Below are 20,207 nucleotides of genomic sequence, written 5' to 3'. Positions count from 1 at the left end.
CTTTGGCTATACTTCTCCTTTAAGTGTTTTTATCTTTCCAGTAAATGTTTACAGCTTACAGTAAATTAAATCACCTTATAATCCATGACTACTCAGACGTTCACTTATATGAACATTATAATTTATATGTAAAAAAAGTCTGCATTGTTTGAGATACACAGGTCCAGCAGAGCATCATTTCATTTGAGGTCTCTATAAACTGTTCCAATAAAATTGCCTTGTAAAAGGTTTATACATTTCTACCTTGTTAATGTTCCAGCAGTGAAGCAGACTCTAGATGATTTTAGGGTAGTTAAAATCACCCTTTATTATCACTGTCCTAGCCCATGGAGCCCTATCTGTGCAAGGAAAGGAGTCTCCACCACCCAATTAACACTGAGTGGCCTGTAACAAACTGCAATAATTAACTTTGAAGTATGCACACCCATGTGCAGCTCCACACATAATGCTTTAGCACCATCACACTCTCCATCAACAAGTCCTCTTTCACATTTGATTTGAGATCGCTTCTCACAGAGACAGACAGCACCAACGATTTGTTTTACCATGTCTCTCCGAAACAGAATGTCAGGAATAGGAATAGCCAAATCATGTGAAGAATGAAGCCAAGATTCAGCAATACCATTTGAAATCCTAGTTCTCTTAATGCACCAAAGTTTCCAACTCTCCTATTTTGCTTGGTAGACTTGGAACACTATGCATTATTTTTCATTGTCACATTTTTCCCTTGCGTTATGTTATGCATATCTTTTTAGTGGTACAAACATTAATAAAATTTCCAACAGTTGTTTAGAAACTCCTTATTCACCTGCCCTATACCCCCCTCCCAAATATTCTACATTAATGTTTTACCCCTGATTGATCCGTCTGCCAGAAAGTAATTGGTTCCAATGAGCACCTAGACGGCTGGGTTATGATCAGCCCCTCCAGTAATTTAGCAAACTGGTCCACCACATGTCGAACTTTGGCAGCAGGGAGACCACAAACCATTCAGGCGTTCCTGGCAACAAATTCTATAAGTCCTTTTGATTATAGAATCCCCTATTACCACCAAGGTAATGTCTCAAGTTTATTGCACTACTCTCACCAAACCTACTAGATGGGCTGCTTTACTGGCTGTTAGGGGTAGCAGTGACATCTAGGGCTGCCACCTTCACATCTTTACCCAACTTGGAAAATTTGTTTTGTTGCTCAAACACAGGACTGGCCTTTCTTTTGTGCGAGCTCCTACCACTCCCCCTAGTTACATTAACCCACCTTCCTACTTGGACATCCTGACTTACCCCTACACATCAACCCCATTAACCACCTGCTCTAACATGAGCTTTTAGAAGGGCAACCTGCTTTCATCTGTCACAGCGGTATTCATCCTGGAGCAGTTGCTTTGTTATCCTATACATGTGTGCAAAACCTTTAACCTTGCTGGAACTAAATTATCCCAGTTACAATATTCTTACAGGAATTTTAAGATTAGAAGACCCCTGGTTTATCTCCTCTGAGGGAAATGACACAATCACTACATACGTGTGAAATTGCTGCTATGCAGTGTGTAGGACCAAAATTCTGTGGTGGGTAATTTGAAATGAATAAAGGGCAGAAGGCAGTAAAACTCCAGTCTGGACACAATATCCCAGACCCATAGATCTGAAATAACAGGTGGCCAAATATCATACCCCAACTTTTAACAGTATGTACACCTCTTGATGCCAGACTTGCTGGCTTGGACGTCGAGTTCTCGTGACCGAACTGTGTGGAAGACTTGACTTTTGAATTCATTGTCTGGAAGGGACAAAAGGATGTCTTCTAGAACCAGCAAATTTTACCATGGCATCATAGCTTTGTTCCTACTGGGTAATATTGTTTCATTCACCAATGACTTTGTTAATAAAAGACGTCTAGTAACTCACCAAAGAGTCAATCCCCATCAAATGGAATCCTTTCCAAGCATTTCTAACACAGACCAAGTCTGCAGCCAGAAGATCCTGCATGTCTACAGAAATGAGAACAAGGTGAAAATTTTGGTGCAGGAAGTTTGCCAAACCGTCTATGCAGTAGCACAAGGCTACTGGGAAGAGCTATAATTTGTGGAGCACTGCAGGATAGGATCGATCCAGAGTTGTGCATCACGTGCTTGGCTGAGCCTACCAGAGCTTGGAAAATAGCCATCGACACCATTGTTGGTCCCATGGCTGAACTGGACAGAGAAAAAAAGGCTTTTAGGAGAGTCCCTAACTTCTTGTGCATTGAGTGTTTGAAAATGGGGAAATCAACCTTAACCATAGGGGTTTTTTTTTTAGGGCAGGAAAAAGATCCACCACAGGCATGTTCGACTTTTCCTGGTATGACCTCTCTACTTAAAACTGCTGTACAAATCTCTTTGGAAGTCTACATTTTGTCTGACCTTTGCATGTTCTCATAAAGTACCTTCATTCAGGAAGGGACCCTATGCTGGTACACAAGTTGGCAATGATTCTGAATGTTAAGTAAGGAACACTTCATGCACCAAAACCCCAGTCTTTTTTTTTGTCAGTTTGGGAGGGACTGAGGAGTTACTGCCTATCCCCTCGGAAAAGAGTTCTATGGATTCACGTTACACTTCCTCAGCTTTCTACCCGTCAGGATTATTGGTAAGTATTTCTGCCACGATGGACAAGATGGAGAATAGCTCAGTAGGTGTGGATGAACATTATTAAATTGAATTACCTTTCCTCCACCAATACCCATGCCACAGTTGTTGAGCTTGAGTTCTTGCAGGGTAAAGCATGCAGGACTTTGGAGCAGTGCCTCGAACCCTCGTACCCCATCTGGACCAAAAGCATTGTCACTCAGATCAAGCTCTGTCAGCTGAGCTCCTGCTGTCATCAACGCTTCACCCAGTGAAATCTAAAAGAAAGAGACAGATGTAAACACTTAGACTAACAATATGGAATCTATGGTGCAGAAGGAGTTTATGAAAGAAATTAAAGCAACTGTCCCAAGCCAATGATTTTCAGTACAAAAGATTAAAGCATATGTTACCACAGCATATGTGTATGCTGTACCATTTACTTGCATTACAAAGTACCCTGTTCTATTTGTATTGCTTCCTTTGTGTAAAATAGCTGGTGTTCCTGCCAGTCCCCCTGCTTTCCTATTTCAAACTGACCATGTGATTCAAGAAAAATCTCAGCCAACGCACAACTTACAGGACCAGTGTGTAATATGCGATAGCAGCCTCAGCCCAACTCCTTCCAGACCACACACCCCTCCCAAAAATGTTATGCCCCACCCACGGAGCTTTGTCATGGAGCATGAGTGCTCATCCATCCTAGTGTGGTCAGTTTTCTGGCTTTGCTGGAGAACAGTCTGCGTGTCCTTAAATTTAACCACTTTAAGACCGGGCCTATTTTTGATACTTGGCGTTTACAAGCTAAAATCGGTTTTCTTTTTTCGCTAGAAAACTACTTAGAACCCCCAAACATTATATATATTTTTTTAGCAGAGACCCTACAGAATAAAATGGAGATGGTTGCAATATTTTTTTATCACACTGTATTTGCGCAGCGGTCTTCCAAACGCAATTTTTCTTTCGGAAAAAATTCACTTTTTTTATTTAAAAAATAACAAAACAGTAAAGCTAGCCCAATTTGTTTCCATAATGTGAAAGATAATGTTACGCCGAGTAAATAGATACCAAACTTGTCATGCTTCAAAACTGTGCACGCTCGCGGAATGGTGACAAACTTTGGTACTTAAAAATCCCCATAGGCAAACTTTTTTAAAATTTCTACAGGTTACCAGCTTAGAGTTACAGAGGATGTCTAGGGCTCAATTTATTGCTCTAGCTCTAACGATCGCGGCGATACCTCACATGGGTGGTTTGAACACCGTTTACATATGCGGGCAGGACTTGCGTATGCGTTCGCATCTGTGCGCGAGCTAACGGGGACAGGGTGCTTTAATTTTTTTTTTTTCCTATTTATTTTATTTATTATTTTTACACAGTTTAAAAAGAAAAAAAGAAAATGTTGATTATTTTTATTCCTATTACAAGGAATGAAAACATCCCTTGTAATAGAAATAGGCATGACAGGTCCTCTTTATTGTGAGATCTGGGGTCAAAAAGACCTCAGACCTCACAACTACATTAAAAAAAAAAAAAAAAAGAAAAGAAATCGGCCCTTTAAACCGGTAGCTAGGCAAGGACGTTTGACGTCGCTCCTGTCCTCCAAGACCATAGAGTTGATTGGTGGCCATCTTGCCCTCACTCAACTTCCTGTCTCTGAGCATCTGGGACCGGATTCCTTTCCCCGCTGCCGGTGGGTCGCGGCAAGAGGGGGTTGCACCTCTTCCGCCGCACCGTAAGGGTGATCCCGCAGCGAATCCGCCGCTGGGACTACCCTTATCTGAAAGCAGAACGCCCGCCGTTTAAAAAAATACCAGGGTTAAGGCAGCTATCAGCTGCCATAACCCCGGTATTTAGCTTTAAGCGGCCGACTTTTAATGATGGCGGTCGGTAAGTGGTTAAGACGTGTTGATATGCCCCCCTGCACAGCCATTCCCTGCAAAGATCAGTGTACTGCCGTTTCTCCAACCCTACACCTCTCTAAGCCTCTTATGTAGCTGAGAACAGAGGTTATGTAATCACTTTTCAATCAAAAGTATAAAAAAAAAACACACACTTTAAAAAATAAAGCAATTCACGTAATCAATTAACCACTTCCCTACCACCAAATATTTATGAATAGCAAAGTGGTTGATGCTTATGCCATTGTGCCTACCGTATTAGTTGCTTCCACTCCCTGCATGACAGTGTTCAGCATCTCTTCTTGGACCAACATTACTCTTCCTTTCTTTAATTTACCAACCAGACTTAGACTCATTTATGCTATTGGACTTTTTTGAATATGAACTGTTATTGCTAAAATTGTTTTTTTTGCCATCGCACTCCATTGCCATTGCACTTTACTGATTTACTGCAGCCCTTTTCCTTGTCCACAAGCGCGGAATTCCTTCTATCTTCAACTTTACTGATTGGCCCATGGTGATGTATCTTATTTTTACATCATTGATTTATGTATGTATATTTATCAATTTGCATTTATTGTATTTCCTGGTATAGTCACTGCACTTTCTTTCATATATTTTTCACCTATTTGCAAAGGGCTATTTATAGGATAGCATTTTATCTAGCATCACTGGCTTGTTTGTTTTTCTAGTACTTACCAGTTTTTGCACGTTAAATTAAGAGCACTTATTTTGTAGCAAGCATTGTGTTGTGGGAGAAGGTACACTGTTACTCTCTTCCTATATTTGGTTTATAGTGCTGCATAACTGCACAATTGTCAAAGTGCGACAATTATGAAAGCTGAAAATTTGCCTGGGCAGAAGGGTAGTAACCGGTATTGAGGCGGTTAGGTAGTGTGCTACTCACAGGCTTCTGACTCCACCCACCCTAATCGCTGTACCCTGCTGTGCAGTGAAAACACTCATAGGCCTGCTACTATATTATGCACGCAAGGCTATTGTGCTCTGCTGGAAAGCCCCAATGACACCATCAATAAACTACTGGAAGAATTTAGTTAACTCTGCCCTGCCAATCTACAAAACCACTTTTTATTTTGAGGTTGTGTCAAGAAATTCCATAAAGTATGGGACATATGGATTAAGGCCTGCTCTACAAATGCAGACAATGTAGATGAATAGCCAATGTGTGCATTCTTAGTTGACTGTGATGTACTAAAACCCCACAGGTATGATCTGAATGATGGCTGAGACTCAGGACCTGAATAGCTAGGTAGTTCATCAAATTCTATACTATAGCTTTGAATGTTGAAATGTTCCTTGTAATACCCAATATGCAGACCTAAATATGTGATCCGAGCGTACCGACGCATGGGGTTATTCTCCTTAACCACTTTACCCCCAGCCCTATTTCGGACACTTTTTGTTCACAAGTTAAAACCAGTATTTTTTCCTAGAAAACTACTTAGAACCCCCAAACATTATATATATTTTTTTAGCAAAGACTCTGGAGAATAAAATGTCGGTCATTGCAAAAATTTTTGTCACGCAGTATTTGCGCAGCGGTCTATAAAACGCCATTTTTTTGGAAAAATTTTGAAAAATCACATTTCACTGCATTTAAAAAATACTAAACAGTAAAGTTAGCCCATTTTTTTTTGTATATTGTGAAAGATGATGTCACGCCGAGTAAATAGATACCAAACATGTTACGGTTTAAAATTGCGCCCCCCGTGGGATGGCGACAAACTACGGTCAATAGAGATCTCAATCTGCGACGCTTTAAATTTATTTAACGGTTACCAGTTTAGAGTTAGAGTGTAGCTCTTTTTTTTTAATTATTGCTCACGCTCTGGCGATCGCGGCGATACCTCACATGTGTGGTTTGAACAGTGATTTCATTTGCGGCTCGACTTGCGTATACGTTTTTTTTTGTGCGCGAGCTAACGGTGAGGGGGGCGGCTAAAATTTTTTTTTTTTTTTTCCTATTTATTTTTTCTTTTTTTTTAACTTTATTACAGTTTTTTTAAAAAAAAAAAATCTGATCACTTTTATTGCTGTCACAAGCAATGTAAACATCCCTTGTGACACCAATATGTGTGACAGGTACACTTTATGCAGGGATCGAGGGTCTAAAAGACCCTAGACCCCTCCACTACACTTCCCTGTATGCAAAACGCCGAACACGGCATTTTTGCATACAGCCGTTTTTCAAATCTGCCGCCTTTTGCAGCACAGTAACCCGGATGTGACGTCATGGACGCCGCCTCCGGGTTACGTCATCGGAGACCCGATCTATGCCGTTTCCGGCATTCATCGGGACTCCATCCAGCCGGCGGACGCGCCGGCTGGGTGCTCGGGGCTCCCGGTGGGACGGGAGCCCCGAGCAAAGCCGCATCGATCCCAAGCCGCATCGATCGTTACCGACGGAAAGCCGACCGTCGGCTTCAAACAACGGTACCGGGATGATGCCTCTAGCTAGAGGCATCATCCCGGTATAACCACTCAAAGTCAGCCGACGTAGATCTACGTGGCTGGTCGTTAAGTGGTTAATCTTGTCTTTTTTTGGGGGGAGTTTTTCGCTCTTTGGCTTGGTTAGTGTTTTGTATTTGAGCTTGGGTATGCCCGATAGGCTCTGTTTTCTACTATTTTATAAAAATTACAATAAAAATAATTTCCAAAAAAAAAAAAAAAACTTTGCCTTCCTTCCTGGGAACTGTACACAGGTTTGAATGAAAACCCTGAAAATGTTTCAAGTTTGGAACCGGTACAATTACCCCTTGCAGAAGCAAATCTTGTACCACGCTGAAGAGACCACGCAGGCGGTTTGGGGACAAACGAAGGTTAGAAGGAAAAAAACTCTCTGGATGATAAGGCAGAAATTCGATCTTGTAGCCGGACCGAATCAGCTCATGGACTCACCTGTCTTGAATCAGAGAGGTCCACGGGTCCAGAAAAAAAACAAAAGACATCACCCACACCCCAGATACAGGAGAGGGTACCCCTTCAGGCAGAAGAGGGCTTCTCTGCAGGCCTGGAAGGACCTGCTCTCGGCTTACCAGGCCAGGGTCTCTTGGAACCTCTGGAGACGGTCCGCACGGATTTGGATTCTTTGTCTTGAGACCCTGAGGGACGAAAAAGCCACTTATGAGCCGAGAAAAAAAGGACAACGTCTGCGACAAGACTCCTTAACCCTTGAAGCCTGTGGGAGGAGAGTACTCTTCCCTCCTGTGACTCCCTTAATGATTTCATCCAGGTAAAAGACCCGAACAGGCGATCCCCCACAAAGGGGAGATCCGATAAAGCCTTCTTGGAAGCTTGGTCCGCAGACCAGCATTTAAGCCATATCATGCGTCGAAGGACCACTACGGTCACAGATAGCCTAGAAACGAAGGCAGCCGCATCCAGAGAGGCATCACAGATAAACTGCAACCCCTGGACCAACTGGTCTGCCAGCTCTGCAAAGGCAAGGGGAAACTGTTCCCCCTCCAGATTCTGGCGCAAAAGCTAAGCCCACTTCGTCAAAGTCTGGGACACCAAGGCAATGGTGAACACCGGCCAAGTGACCGAACTGTCCATAGTAAACATGTGGCGGACTAAGGTCTCCACTTTCCTATCAAAAAAGTCTTTAAAAGCCGGAGACTCCTCCACCAGAAGAGTAGATTTGTTCAGCCTGGAAACCTGGGAATCCACCACAGGTGGGACCATCCACTTTTTTAACAGGGACTCCTCAGAAGGGGTACCTTCTAGCGAAACGCTTAGGTACTGCCACATTGCATTTAGGGCAACCCCACTGATTCGGGACAATGGTCAAAATAGGCGGGAAAAGGAAAAAACGCAGCTTTTGAGGATTTTCCGGTACCAAAGGGGACAGGCACCTCCGACGCAGCCGTGTCCTCCATTTTTAAAGTTTCCGGCACCGATACAACCAGTGCATCCACCAGCGCTTTTTCGTGCACAGCTGCAGTAGAAGAGGAATTGTCCTCATGATCAGAGCACTCAGGGTGCGTGGACGCAGACCCAGCAGGGTGACTCGCGTCTGAGGAGGCCAGATCAGACTCAGAATCTGAGGAGACAGAGGAGGCAGGTGAAGGCGATGGATTTTAGCCTTTTCAGACAGGATGGACTGGGATCCAGAAGGACCCGTCGTCTCAGAGGGCATCAGGGGGTGAGATTTGCTCCAGAGACTCAATGGTAACCAGAGAACCCCACAGGCAAAGTGAGAAAAAAAACACTGCTGACTCCCCGCCGCTGCGCTAGCGGCACTACAGGTCCCAGCACAACTCAAACGCTGCTATAACAGAGCGAGGAGAAGCCGCAAGGCACCAACAGGAACTCGGCACCCCCAGTCAGCACAGAGCAGAGCGCCTAGTGCAGTACACCAAGCGGTGATCAGAGATAAAGCGGAAGTTCAGGAGTCAGCACTAGAGGTCCACCAGACTACACAAACATGGCCACTGACATTACAGCCAGCCATCCACAAAAAATGGTGGGCTCAGGCAGCTCCTGGGACCCACAGGAAACATTTTGGCAGTAAAGGAGGGACCTGGAAGGAGCCCCCACCTGGAAAACTCCCCCTAAAAACTGCATGTTCTGCTGCCGCTGGCGCCCGCCCCAGCCCCCATTGCCCGCTCGACACCCCTAGAACGTTAACCTGAAAAGGTATGGTCACCCCCAGGGGGAGGAAGGAGGTGGGAGATCCACAAGGGACCCCGACATGTGGGGGGGGGGGAACGCTGTGCAGGAAGGAGAGTAACGCAGGGGTCCGCCCACGTCCACCCTAAAAGGCCACCAGGGAAGGGGGGACACTACTTACTGTACCATGGAGCCGGGTGGACACAGCTCCAGGCAGACCACCTCTCTAATGGAATAGGGGTGCTGCTGGCAAGGAGGCACGCTGCGACTCAGGCTTGGACCAGGTCATATGCGTCCTCGCAAGATGTTAAACTTGCAGGCCAGTGGGGCTATGTCGAAGCCGACCTAGCGCAGAGCTGAGGTCTGCACGCGCTTGCTGCCCAGACTGGGAAGACCTTAAGGATCTAGAATATCCAGTCCATAGCACAGTCCAGCATTTGATTGTAGTTCTCACAGGAACAAAAATAATAAAAGAGGAAAAAAATGGATTTTTGTACTTACTGTAAAATCCTTTTCTCTGAAGTTAGACAGACGCAGCTCGATAACTTCTTAGACCATTGGGTTATGCTCCTCCAATCAGGAATAGGCACTAGACAGGAAAACGCTTTACCACGCCTAATGGGGCTGTCCCTGCAGGCATAACTCCACACACACTGCTACAGCAGCCAGTTTCGTTGCAAGCAGTGTTAAGAAGACAAAAAACCCCATTCACTCAGAAGTTGGTGCTGCGTCTGGCGATGAACTTCAGAGAAAAAGATTTTACAGTAAATGCAAAAATCCAGTTTTCTCTATCATTCATCCACAGACGCAGCTCCATATCTTCTTAGACCACTGGGATGTCCCAAAGCAGTATTTTTATCAGGGGTGGAAAGACAACGCAAAGAACAACGTAACTACCCAAAGGCTAAACATAGCCCACCAGGAACAACTAGAGCTTACCTAGCAAAACATACACCCTCAAAAGACAACAAAAAAGATTCTCTTTAAACAGCAGCCTGCAAAATCCGGTGGCCAAAAGAGGCACCTGAAGATGCCAACGCATCAACTTTGTAGAATTTTGTGAACATATGCACAGATGAACAAGTTGCTGCTTTGCAAACTTGCATCACTGACGCTTGATGGCGAAAAGCCCAAGAGGCACTCTGTGCTCTAATAGAATGCGCCGTCACTGGGAAAGGAGGAACCTGACACTTCAGCGAATATGCCTGGACAACTGTCTGCATGATCCACCTGGAAATGGTATCAGCAGATGCAGCCAATCCCTTATGAGGTCCCTCAGTAAGGACAAAAAGAGCATCTGACTTTCTGAAAGACTCAGTAACCGCCAGGTAAACCCTGATTGCTTGAACCACATCCAAAGAACGCAAGGCAATTTCCTTAGGATGCTTGGGCTTGGGACGGGGAGAAGGCAGCACAATGTCTTCATTCAAATAAAAATCGGAAACCACTTTAGGGAGAAAAAACGGAATTTTTGTAAAATCTTACCGTAAAATTCCTTTCTCTGAGTCCTCCGACAGTCGCCGCCCCCTCCCAAGTCTTCACCAATAGGTATTGACCTTTGCTCCGCAGGAGTAGCTAGGCAACAAGATTTGTTAATAACAAAAGCTTTTAGCATAGACACACCCCTAGGGGCTGTCCCCTTAGTCAATACCTCCCTGCAACAGCATTCCCAACTCAGTTTGGTAGCATAGCAGTAAGAGTACACAAAAACCCCAAAAGAGGGGCGGGGGGCGGCGACTGTCAGAGGACTCAGAGAAAGGAATTTTACGGTAAGATTTTACAAAAATTCAGTTTTCTCTTACGTCCTCCGACAGTCGCCGCCCCCTCCCAAGTCTTCACCAATGGGACGTCCCAAAGCAGTGTAGACCTGAGGGGTGGGAGACGCAGCCGCAGAAAAGCAACGCAGTACCCACATCAGAGAAAGGAACCTTACACACAGTAAGAGAACCAACTGGGCAACAGGAAAACGTGCTCAACAGGAGCAACAACCCAGGAAAAAAACAAGTAACCCAGGGGTAAAACACCCCAACAGCCAAAGACCCAAAAAACAGGGGTCCCTAAGGCACTGCCGCACTGAGAACTTTACGGCCAAAGGAGGCATCAGCCGATGCCTGAACATCCATCTTATAGAAATTTGAGAAGGTGTGAACGGACGACCAAGTCGCCGCCTTACACACCTGGGCCACAGAAGCCTGATGCCGGAAAGCCCAAGACGTACTCAAAGACCTGGTAGAGTGCGCTTTCACAGGGAAGGGAGGGACCTTCCCCCTCAAGGAATAGGCCTGCACAATGGTTTGTCTAATCCATTTGGCGATAGTCGCAGCCAACGCCGCCATGCCCTTCCGAGGTCCCTCAGGAAGGACAAAGAGGGAATCCGCCTTGCGAAAAGGCTTAGTGGAGGACAGGTAAACCCTGATCGCCCGGACAACATCCAATGAATGCCAGGCAACCTCCTTAGGATGCTTTGGTTTCGCGCAGAGCGAAGGCAAGACAATTTCCTCATTAAGGTGAAAATCCGAGATCACTTTCGGCAGAAAGGACAGGACAGGTCGTAGGACCACCTTGTCCTTGTGGATCACCAGGTAGGGAGAGCTGCAGAACAAAGCCGCCAGCTCCGATACCCTGCGAGTCAAAGTGATCGCCACCAAAAAGGCCACCTTTTTGGACAACAGAGGCAACGAGATCTCCCTGATCTTTTCAAAGGGAGCATGTTGCAACGCCAGGTTCCAGGTTCAAGTCCAGGTTCAAGTCCCATGGAGGCAAAGGCTCCCTCCGCGGAGGGGCCAAATGGCGCACCTCTTGAACAAAGGTGCGGATCAACGAGTTCGACGCCACAGGGCGCTGAAAAAGGACGGCCAGTGCAGAAATCTGGCCTTTAATCGCGGCCAACGCCAAACGCTGGTCCACTCCAGTTTGGAGGAAAGCCAACACTCTGGACACCGAGTACGAGCGAGGGGAAAACCCCCTGGACTCACACCAGGCAAAGTATGCTTTCCAAGTTCGGTAGTAAATCTTTCCCGAAGAGGCTTTCCTAGCCTTGATCAAAGTGGGAATGACCTCAGGGGAGAGACCCCTGTCCTTCAGGACCTGGCGTTCAACAGCCAGGCCGTTAAAGCCAGCGACTGTAAAGCAGGATGGAATATCGGCCCTTGAGACAGGAGGTCTTCTCGAAGCGGCAGACGCCACGGAGCATCGACTGCCAGATTTACGAGGTTTTCGTACCAAGACCGGCGAGGCCAGTCCGGTGCCACCAGAATCACCGTGTGCGGTTCCGAGGCTAACCTGCGAAGGAGCCTGGACAGCAGCTGAATCTGTGGAAAGGCATACATCAGACGATACTGATGCCAGGGCACCACTAACGCGTCTGAGGCGTCTGCCTGAGGATCGCGCGTCCTTGCCACGAACCTTTCCACCTTGTTGTTTAGACGAGACGCGAACAGGTCCACATCTGGGGAACCCCACTTCGCGCACAACATCTGGAAGACATCCGGGTGAAGGGACCATTCTCCCTGGTCCAGGGTCTGGCGACTCAGATAATCCGCCTGCCAGTTCTCCACCCCCGGGATGTGAACTGCCGTTATCGCCGGGACGTGCGTCTTGGCCCAAGACAGAATGTCGGCTACTTCCCGAGCCGCTCGGGCACTCCTGGTGCCCCCTTGGTGGTTGATGTAGGCCACCGCGGTGGCATTGTCCGTCTGAACCCGAACTGGACGGCCCTGAAGCCGTTCCGACCATTGCAGAAGGCAAAGCTTTATCGCTCGCAATTCCAGAATGTTGATCGGAAGGGAGGACTCCTCCTCCGACCATGTCCCCTGGGCGGACAGATTGCCCAGGACACCACCCCAGCCCGTCAGGCTGGCATCCGTGGTGACCACCGTCCACAGCAAAGGACGGAAAGACTTGCCACCCGACACTGCCGGGGACTGGAGCCACCACAGAAGACTCTGTCTGGTGCGGTGGCTCAACGAGATCCGCAGATCCAAGGACTGCGGACGCCCGTCCCACTCCGCCAGAATCTCCGCCTGGAGACCCCGCGTGTGAAACTGGGCAAAAGGGATCGCCTCGAAGGCGGAAACAATCAACCCCAGACATCTCATGCATGTCCGGAGGGACGAGCTGTGGTTGGCCCTGATGGCCCCGACCTCGTCCTGAAGCGTCCGGAGTTTGTCCTCTAGAAGGAAAACCTTCGCCTGAACAGAGTCCAGAATCATCCCCAGATAGGAAGGCGAACCGAAGGACACAGAGTCGACTTCGGAAAGTTTATGGCCCAACCGAACCCTTGCAGCGTCTGCACCGTGGTGGACAGATCGGTCATCAGGCTCTGGCTGGCAGTTGACCGTATGAGGAGATCGTCCAGATACCCCAAAACCGCAATACCCTGTGCCCGCAACAGGGCCAGGACCGGCGCCAGCACCTTGGTAAAAACCCGCGGAGCCGAAGCGAGACCGAAAGGTAACGCCACGAATTGGTAGTGTTCTTCCGCAATGGCGAATCGAAGGTACCGTTGATGACCCTCGAAGATGGGGATGTGTAGGTACGCATCCTTCAGATCGATGGAGGCCATGAACTCCCCTGGACTCAGGGCAGCCACCACCGAGCGCAGGGATTCCATGCGGAACTTGCGCACCCGCACAAAGCGGTTCAGAGCTTTCAAATCCAGAATCGGACGCACCTTGCCCTCCTTTCTGGGCACAGTGAACAGATTGGAGTAAAACCCCCGAAACCTGTCCCGATGAGGCACCGGGACCACCACTCCTTGGGTCCGCAGGTCCCGCACCACCAGGTGCAGATCCTGCAAACGCCCCGGAGACAGCTGAAGATTTGAGGGAAAAAATCTGCCTGCCGGCCAAGAGAGAAATTCGATCTTGTAACAAGATCGAACGATTTCCTGAACCCAACTGTCCTGAATGCGGATCAGCCAAGGTTGTAGGAAACCGCGCAGACGTCCCCCCACCCCAGAAACGGGTGAGGGCGCCCCTTCAGGCGGAACTAGCGTGGGTGGTGGAACCGGACTGACCGGATTTTTGCTTACCCGCCCACGGCTTCTTCTGAGAGCCCTGGCCCTTGAAGGGCTTGCCCTTGGATTGTGACCGAAAGGCACGAAAGGACCCCTGGGAGGGCCTAAACGAGGGGTTCCGTTTGCCACGGAAAGACTTGTGCTTGGGATTCTGGGGTAAGAGAGTACTCTTGCCCCCAGTAACAGCCTTAATCAGAGTATCCAAAGCCTCGCCGAAGAGCCGAGATCCCACGTAGGGAAAATCCGCCAACGTCTTGCGAGAAGATTGGTCCACAGACCAATTCTTCAGCCATATCAGGCGACGGTTGAGCACCGCCACGCCAGACAGACGTGCAGCCAACGGAGCCAAATTCAAGTCCGCATCACACAAGTACATGACGCCTTGATGGATTTGATCCACCATGGCCAATGTGGTGGGCGGAGCCGAAGCAGCCACCAGGGTGCGCCTGAGCACCTTCGTCCAATCGGCAACCGCCTGGGCCGCCATAACCGAAGCAAAAATAGGTTTCAGCATAGAACCAGCAACCATGTAGGCATGACGGGCAAGAGACTCCAATCTCCTGTCCGTAGGGTCCCGGAAAACCGGGGTATCCTCAGAAGGAATCGCAGTAGCTTTGTTCAAAACGGCTACCGCGTGATCCACCTGAGGCGCAACACACCAACGCTCGTCGGTGGATGGCGCGAATGGATAAAGCAGTTTAAATTTATTCGGCACTGTAAAGGGCTTCTTTAAATTGCGCCACTGCTCATTAACCGTATGGTGGAATTCAGCAGGGCAGGGAAAAACCTGCGCAGATTTGCGGGTCCTTTGCGTCCCAAAAGAGGACACCCTAGTTGGAGGTGCTGGCTCATCCTCCAAGTGCAAAGTATCCTTAATGGAAGCGATCAGTTCATCCATGAGTGCAAGCTCTTCAGGCGAGCCAGGGGGAGAAGTATCAACCCCTTCCACCTCCCCCTCAGACCCCACGAGGTCCAGAGATGAGCGAGACCCTGAGAAGGGCACGCCAGCCCCAGCAGCCATATCGCCCTCTGAATCAGAGGAAATGGACAACCTGGCCCTTTTTGCGGATCGTTCAGCCATCAGCATCTGCACCTGAGACACTAAGGATGCCACTACAGTGGTCAGATCGGCCCCCTCGGGGGGTGCAGCAGCCCCCTGGTCCCCCACCAGGGCGGGGGGAAACTTGCTATCCTGAGAATCCATGCCCACAGTATAAAATCAAAAAGGGGTACTGTCCCTTTAACACCCGGCGAGTGCAGCCCACCGCACACTACTGCATGTACCGATCCCACAGGGATAGAGAACACTGAGCAAGGAATGACAGGACAAAGAAGCAAAAAACCTGGAGAGAGCACAAACAGGCTGCTGCCACCGATCGCTGTCCCAGAGAAAGAGGAAGTGATGCAATAACCGGCTGACTATTATAGCCTATGAAGGCTCCGCAAAAATGGCCGCCCAGGCTGAGGGATAAGCTACAAGGAAATGGCACCGACATGTGCTCGAGCGAGCGCGGCCCGCCAAAATGGCGGCAATCGGCGCCAAAACACAGCGCTGTACCGGACAGGGCCATCCATAGCATTTTCTTGCAAAAAGAAAGGCGGGCCGCATAGCGGTCGCCGCTCAGGCATGTCTGTCAATTCAGCCCCACAGAAACTCACAGCAGAGCGGGAGGGCCCCCCCCCCCCCCCTTAGCAGCCCAAAAGGCATGCATCCATACAGGGACCCGACAGGGAGCCCGCACAGCACACAGACATGAGGGTACACACAGCCACAGACTGAACACCCATACAGATGGTCCCCACACAGAAGGTGCTTACCGTACCGGATGGCGTGGGGAGCCTTCTCAAGCGACAAACCGCTATCAGGATGACAGGGAGTGCCGCAGCCAGGACGCAGTGGACCGCAGCACAAGACCGCAGAATGGCGTCCAGTGAGGTAGCCACCTCACAGGCAGCATCCCTGCAGCGAACAGGGATGGGTCGTTCATAGCGCCAGGGCGAACCGTAGCTGAACGCTCGATGGCAGGCTGGGGATCCATCTGGCCCTCAGCCCTGGGATCCAGGGCGGCCAGTCTGAGACCCAGCTCCGCATGATCATCTTCATCCGAAGATCCCTAAACTAAAGCTGACAAAATAACAGCTAGTAAAGAAAAGAAAAAATACTTGAAATAAAATCAAAAAAGGGTAGAAGGCTGAGACTGAAGCCCCAGCACAGCAAAGCCTATTACTCCTAAGCTAGGCAAGATCAAACTGAGTTGGGAATGCTGGTGCAGGGAGGTATTGACTAAGGGGACAGCCCCTAGGGGTGTGTCTATGCTAAAAGCTTTTGTTATTAACAAATCTTGTTGCCTAGCTACTCCTGTGGAGCAAAGGTCAATACCCATTGGTGAAGACTTGGGAGGGGGCGGCGACTGTCGGAGGACGTAAGAGAAAGATTGATTTGGTCGGAGTACCACTTTATCCCTCTGGACCACCAGATAAGGTAAACGGCAGGACAACGCCGTCAATTCAGACACTCTGCGGGCAGAAGTTATAGGTAATAGGCACCAAAAAGGCAACCTTCTGAGATAATGAAGGAAGAGGAATCTCCCAAATGTTCTCAAAAGGAGGCTTTTGAAGAACAGATAATACAAGATTTAGATTCCACGGAGGTAGCGGGGACCGTCTCGGAGGAGCCATATGGTGCACTCCGTGAATGAAGGTAGGAATCAAGGCATGCGTCCTATATCGCCAAGGCCTACACTTGGCCTTTGATAGTGTTCAAAGCCAACCGCTGTTCAACCCCTTTCTACAGAAAGGCCAAAACCCTAGCAACCAAAAACAAGCGAGGTTGCATCTTCAGCGATTCGCACCATGAAATGTACGATTTCCACGTACAAAGATAAATCTTCTTGGGAGTCGACTTCCTAGCCTTCAAGAGTGTAGGAATCACAGAGTTAGAAAGAGCTCTATCCTTCAACACCTGGCTTTCAACAGACAAGCCATTTAAGCCAGTGACTGTAAAGCAGGATGGAAGGTCGGCCCTTGAGACGGCAGAACCTCCCTGAGAGGAAGTCTCCTTACTAGGTCTGCGTACCAAGATCGGCGAGGCCCTGTCTGGAGCCACCAGAATCCATTCCACCTTTATTCTGCGTAGAAGCCGCAGCAGAAGTTTCAGCGGAGGAAAGGCATAAATCAACCAATAATGACCCCAAGGAGCCACAAGTGCGTCTGTGGTGTTGGCCAGAGGATCTCGAGATGTGGCTACAAACCTCTGCACCTTCTTGTTGAGACGAGAAGCAAAAAGATTGACCTCGGGTGTCCCCCTCCTGACACACAGGAGATGAAACCCCTCCGGGTGTAGGGACCACTCCCCTTGATCCAGCACCTGATGACTCAGGTAATCCGATTGCCAGTTCTCCATACCTGGGATGTGCACAGCAGAGAGGGCTGGGACAAAATGTTCTGCCTAGGCCAAAATTTCGGCCACCCCCCTGGCTGCCAAGACACTCTTGGTGCCCCCCTGGTGATTGATGTAAGCCACAGACGTGGCATTGTCCGATTGAATCCGAACCGGACAATCTTGCAGACGAGTCGTCCAGTGGCTCAGACAGAGCTTTATTGCTCTGAGCTCCAAACCATTTATCTGAAGTTTTGACTCTTCTACTGTCCAGGTTCCCTGGTCACAGAACTTCCCCAGCACCCCGCCCCAGCTCGACAGGCTGGCGTCAGTGGTTACCATCATCCATAACAACCGGAGGAAGGACTTGCCCTGGCTCTGGAGAGGCAGAGAAAGCTGTGGTGGTGGGAGATGAGCACTTGGAATTCATTTGCATGCTTCTACTACCAGCACTGGGTTTCTTATCAAGATATGAGAGACTGTCCACTGCGTTTTTTACCCTGCTATTTCATTTATTTAACACATTTATGTGGAATTATACTGGACTAATGTGGAATCATTATGCACTACTATTTTCATCTCTAGATTATTAAGATTGCGCTGCACTTTGTCGTTTTATATTGTTTTGAAGGCCTTTTAGGATTGTCCTTGAGTGCATAGCTGCTGATCTTTGTGTTAATTAGTTAGGGTTCAGCGCTGAGTATTCCTATACTTCTAGATCTGGTATTGTGGCTCAACCGAATCAAATTGTCTAAAGACTTTAGATCCCTGTTCCATTTCATCAGAATCTCTCCTTGCAAAGGTCTGGTATGGAACTGAGCAAACGCAGAGAGGACAGATTGTTTGCCAACAACAACCGGATCGCTCCCTGCCACCTCTGCAGCTTGTCCAGTGGGGGGGATCCAGAGTCAGGCTGAATCCAGAGTCAGGCCCAGATAAGCCAGTCCCAAGGAAGGTATCAGGGCGGATATCTTGAAATGAATGGTCCACCCCAACTCCTGCAGGGAGCTGACTGTGATTGTCAGGTCGCCCTTTAGGGCTGAATAAGAGTCTGCTCTCAATAGAAGAGCATCCAGATACCAGAGTACCGCAATCCCCCATTAATGCAACAAGGCCAACACCGGGGCCAGTACTTTTGTAAACACCCTGGGAGCGGAGGTGAGACCAAAGGGTAACACCACAATTTGATAATGTTCTTTTGCTACGGCAAAGCGTAGATACTACTGGTGACCAGCGTAGATAGGGATGTGTAGCTAGGCATCCTTGATATCTATGGAGGCCAAAAAGTCTTCCTGGTGTAGTGACTCCACTACTGTTCGAATGGATTCCATGCAAAACCTCTGTACCCGCACAAACCAGTTCAGAGCCTTGAGATCCAGAATTGGACGCACTTTGCCCTCTTTTCTGGGCACAGTAAACAGGTTTGAAGAAAACCCTTGAAAGTGTTCCTGAGAAGGAACCGGTACAATCACCCCTTGCAACAGCAGATCTTGTACCGCCTCCCGTAGATCCCTTAACCAGTCTGGAGAGAGGTGCAGGTTGGACGGGAAGAATCTGTCCGATGGACGAGACCGGAATTCGATCTTATACCCTGATCGGATCAGTTTGTGAACCTATATGCCTTAAACAAGGATGTCCAAGGTTCCCAGAAAGAAGCAAAGACGTCCCCACACCTCAATAGGAGAAAAAAAAAGCATGAATCTACAGCAAAATGGCGGCCCCCCACGGCGCGCCATGTGATCTCCCGGACCCCCAGACAAGAGGCATCATTGGGGCCCTAGGAAGAGACCCCACCAGGACAAGGCCACCCCCACAGTAAAAAGCTGCCGCGGCCGCAATTTTTCCATCCACCCCGGGGGTAGGACCTACTATGGGTAGGGGAGAAGTGGAGGAGTAGGCCTAATATCCCAGAAGCCAGGGGAACCGAAGGAGCCTCGAAGATCCGACTATTCCAGGGAGGGGGGACTACGTCCACCCCGAGAAAGACAGAGGATAGGGGGGGCAGTATTACTCACCATCCCACGGTACCAGGTGGGCGCCACTCAGCACAGACCACCTCCCACCCCCTACCCGGGGTGGGGGTGCTGTCAGCCAGGGGGTACGCCGCGACTCAGGGCGTTCCAGGTCGATCGCATCCTGGCAAGACTTGTCCATTCGCAGGCTCATCCCCATGCATTGGGGCTCTGTCGTGGTGAGGCCTAGTTCTGGACTATAACCTGCTCACACTCGCTGGCCAGGCTGGGAGACCATAAGGATCTAGAATATCCAGTCCAAAACCACAGCTTGTAGTTCTCCAGGAACTCTAAGCTAGTGAAAATAAAAAAAAAACAGACCTCTCCAAGGAAACACTGGAACGGTCTTGAGGCCCTTACTTGACCAACTGGGATCAGACGGTGCCACAAAGAATGGCTGCTCTTCTACTCTCCGTTTTCCAGAGGATCTCCCAACATTTTGTTGTGATCTAAACATGCCCTTGGTGGCTCTATCTGGCTGGCACGATAGCATTCCTGCTCTAATATCTCTTTTAGAGGTCAGCTGGCAAAATTCCCCTCCGCACCTCGTCCGGCTCGGCTCAGAGAATGGCTGAGAAGCATACAATCTTTCATCTAAGGGTATCCTGAGGATTCTAATAAGTGTGTGCCTCCCCTTATGTCCATGTCCCGGGTTGAGATT

General features: G+C 48.8%; 1 protein-coding gene across 1 annotated transcript in view; it reads right to left on the bottom strand.

The window, feature by feature from the left end:
* RANGAP1 (Ran GTPase activating protein 1) overlaps window positions 1–20,207 on the bottom strand; it is a 355,492-nt gene that overhangs the window by 218,196 nt on the left and 117,089 nt on the right. The window contains exon 5 of the mRNA XM_082265579.1: window positions 2,704–2,883. Coding sequence (XP_082121705.1) covers window positions 2,704–2,883 — 180 coding nt within the window. The remainder of the gene's footprint in view (window positions 1–2,703; window positions 2,884–20,207) is intronic.

This window comes from Pelophylax lessonae (assembly GCF_965119305.1).
Source record: "Pelophylax lessonae genome assembly, chromosome: 8".
NCBI lineage: Eukaryota > Metazoa > Chordata > Amphibia > Anura > Ranidae > Pelophylax > Pelophylax lessonae.
This window is presented reverse-complemented; position numbering and strand designations above follow the sequence as displayed.